Below are 1,206 nucleotides of genomic sequence, written 5' to 3' on the forward strand. Positions count from 1 at the left end.
AACACCAAGTGGGTAGAGGCTATACCGATGAGGAAAGCAGATGGGGCAGGAGTGGCCAACTTCATCAAAGAAAACATAATTTGTAGGTTTGGCATACCTAAGGTGATGTTATCTGACAATGGAACTCCTTTTGTAAATCGCCACGTAGGAAGACTACTGGATGCTTACCAGATCAAGCACCACAAGTCTAGTCCATACTATCCCCAAGGGAACAGACAAGCTGAGGCGACAACAAAACCCTCATCCAAATACTGAGTAAAATGATGGATAAAGCAGGGGGCACATGGTCTGAACAACTTCCCGTAGCACTATGGGCGTATAGAACGTCAAAGAGGAAACTAACTCAGGCAACCTCATTTTTCCTAGTATATGGGTCTAAAATTGTGTTACCAGTTGAGTTAGCAGTACCCTCAACAAGAATGGCTATGTCAACACACTTCGTTCCAAACAGCAGAAAGAACGACATAGAGGCAGCTGAAGAAAGAAGAGATCGGGCCTCACGGGCAATGGAAAAGTATCATCAATCCATAACTCGCGCCTACAGTCAATCTGTTCAACACAGGAGGTTCAATGAGGAGGACTTGGTCTGGAAGACAGTGGACGCAATCATGCGGGGGCAACCAATCCCCAAGTTCTCATCCAGATGGGAAGGCCCCTACAAAGTTACTAAGACAAGTAGCAGCGGGTACTTCAAGTTAACAAGAGTAGATGATGGGTTCAGAACTGGCCCTATCAACGCCAAGTATGTCAAAGAATATTTTCCTTAATTTATTTTGTCCAGGAAAAAGAGTTGTAAGTTTCTTTGTTAATATTTCTAAAGCAAAATGTAAAGAAAATGTCATACACTTACTAAACCTGTTACTCTCATATACACTTAGTGTGAGGAAAGTTTTCCATACTTAGTGAAATTTTATCCTTGTAAAAGCTTAGTCATGATGAAGTTTGTTCACTATAAGAGTTTTGCTTATCTTTAGAAACTGTATAAAAGCAATATAAGGAGGGCGAAGAAATGAATTTCAAAGTACTTCAAAACATCCACACTTTTCATTAAAGTCAAACTTCCAAAACATGATTACAATGTTTGAAAAGAAGTTGTGACAGAGAAGAAGAAAAGAAAAGGTGCCGTAGGTGCAATGAAACAACAAAATAAAGAAAAGAAAATGGAGGAAATCAAAACAAAGTCACAGGCACATCAAATCAAACCCT

The 1,206-nt window shown here is 40.0% G+C and overlaps 1 protein-coding gene across 1 annotated transcript; it reads left to right on the plus strand.

Annotated features, from left to right (window-relative positions):
* The first annotated feature begins 263 nt into the window (after window positions 1–263).
* Window positions 264–767, plus strand: LOC145803863 (uncharacterized). The gene has a single exon (XM_082897243.1). The coding sequence runs from the start codon at window positions 264–266 to the stop codon at window positions 765–767; it is 504 nt and encodes a 167-aa protein (XP_082753369.1).
* The last annotated feature ends 439 nt before the right edge of the window (window positions 768–1,206 follow it).

This window comes from Camellia sinensis, chromosome 12 (genome assembly GCF_055761805.1).
Source record: "Camellia sinensis isolate YWXY chromosome 12, ASM5576180v1, whole genome shotgun sequence".
NCBI lineage: Eukaryota > Viridiplantae > Streptophyta > Magnoliopsida > Ericales > Theaceae > Camellia > Camellia sinensis.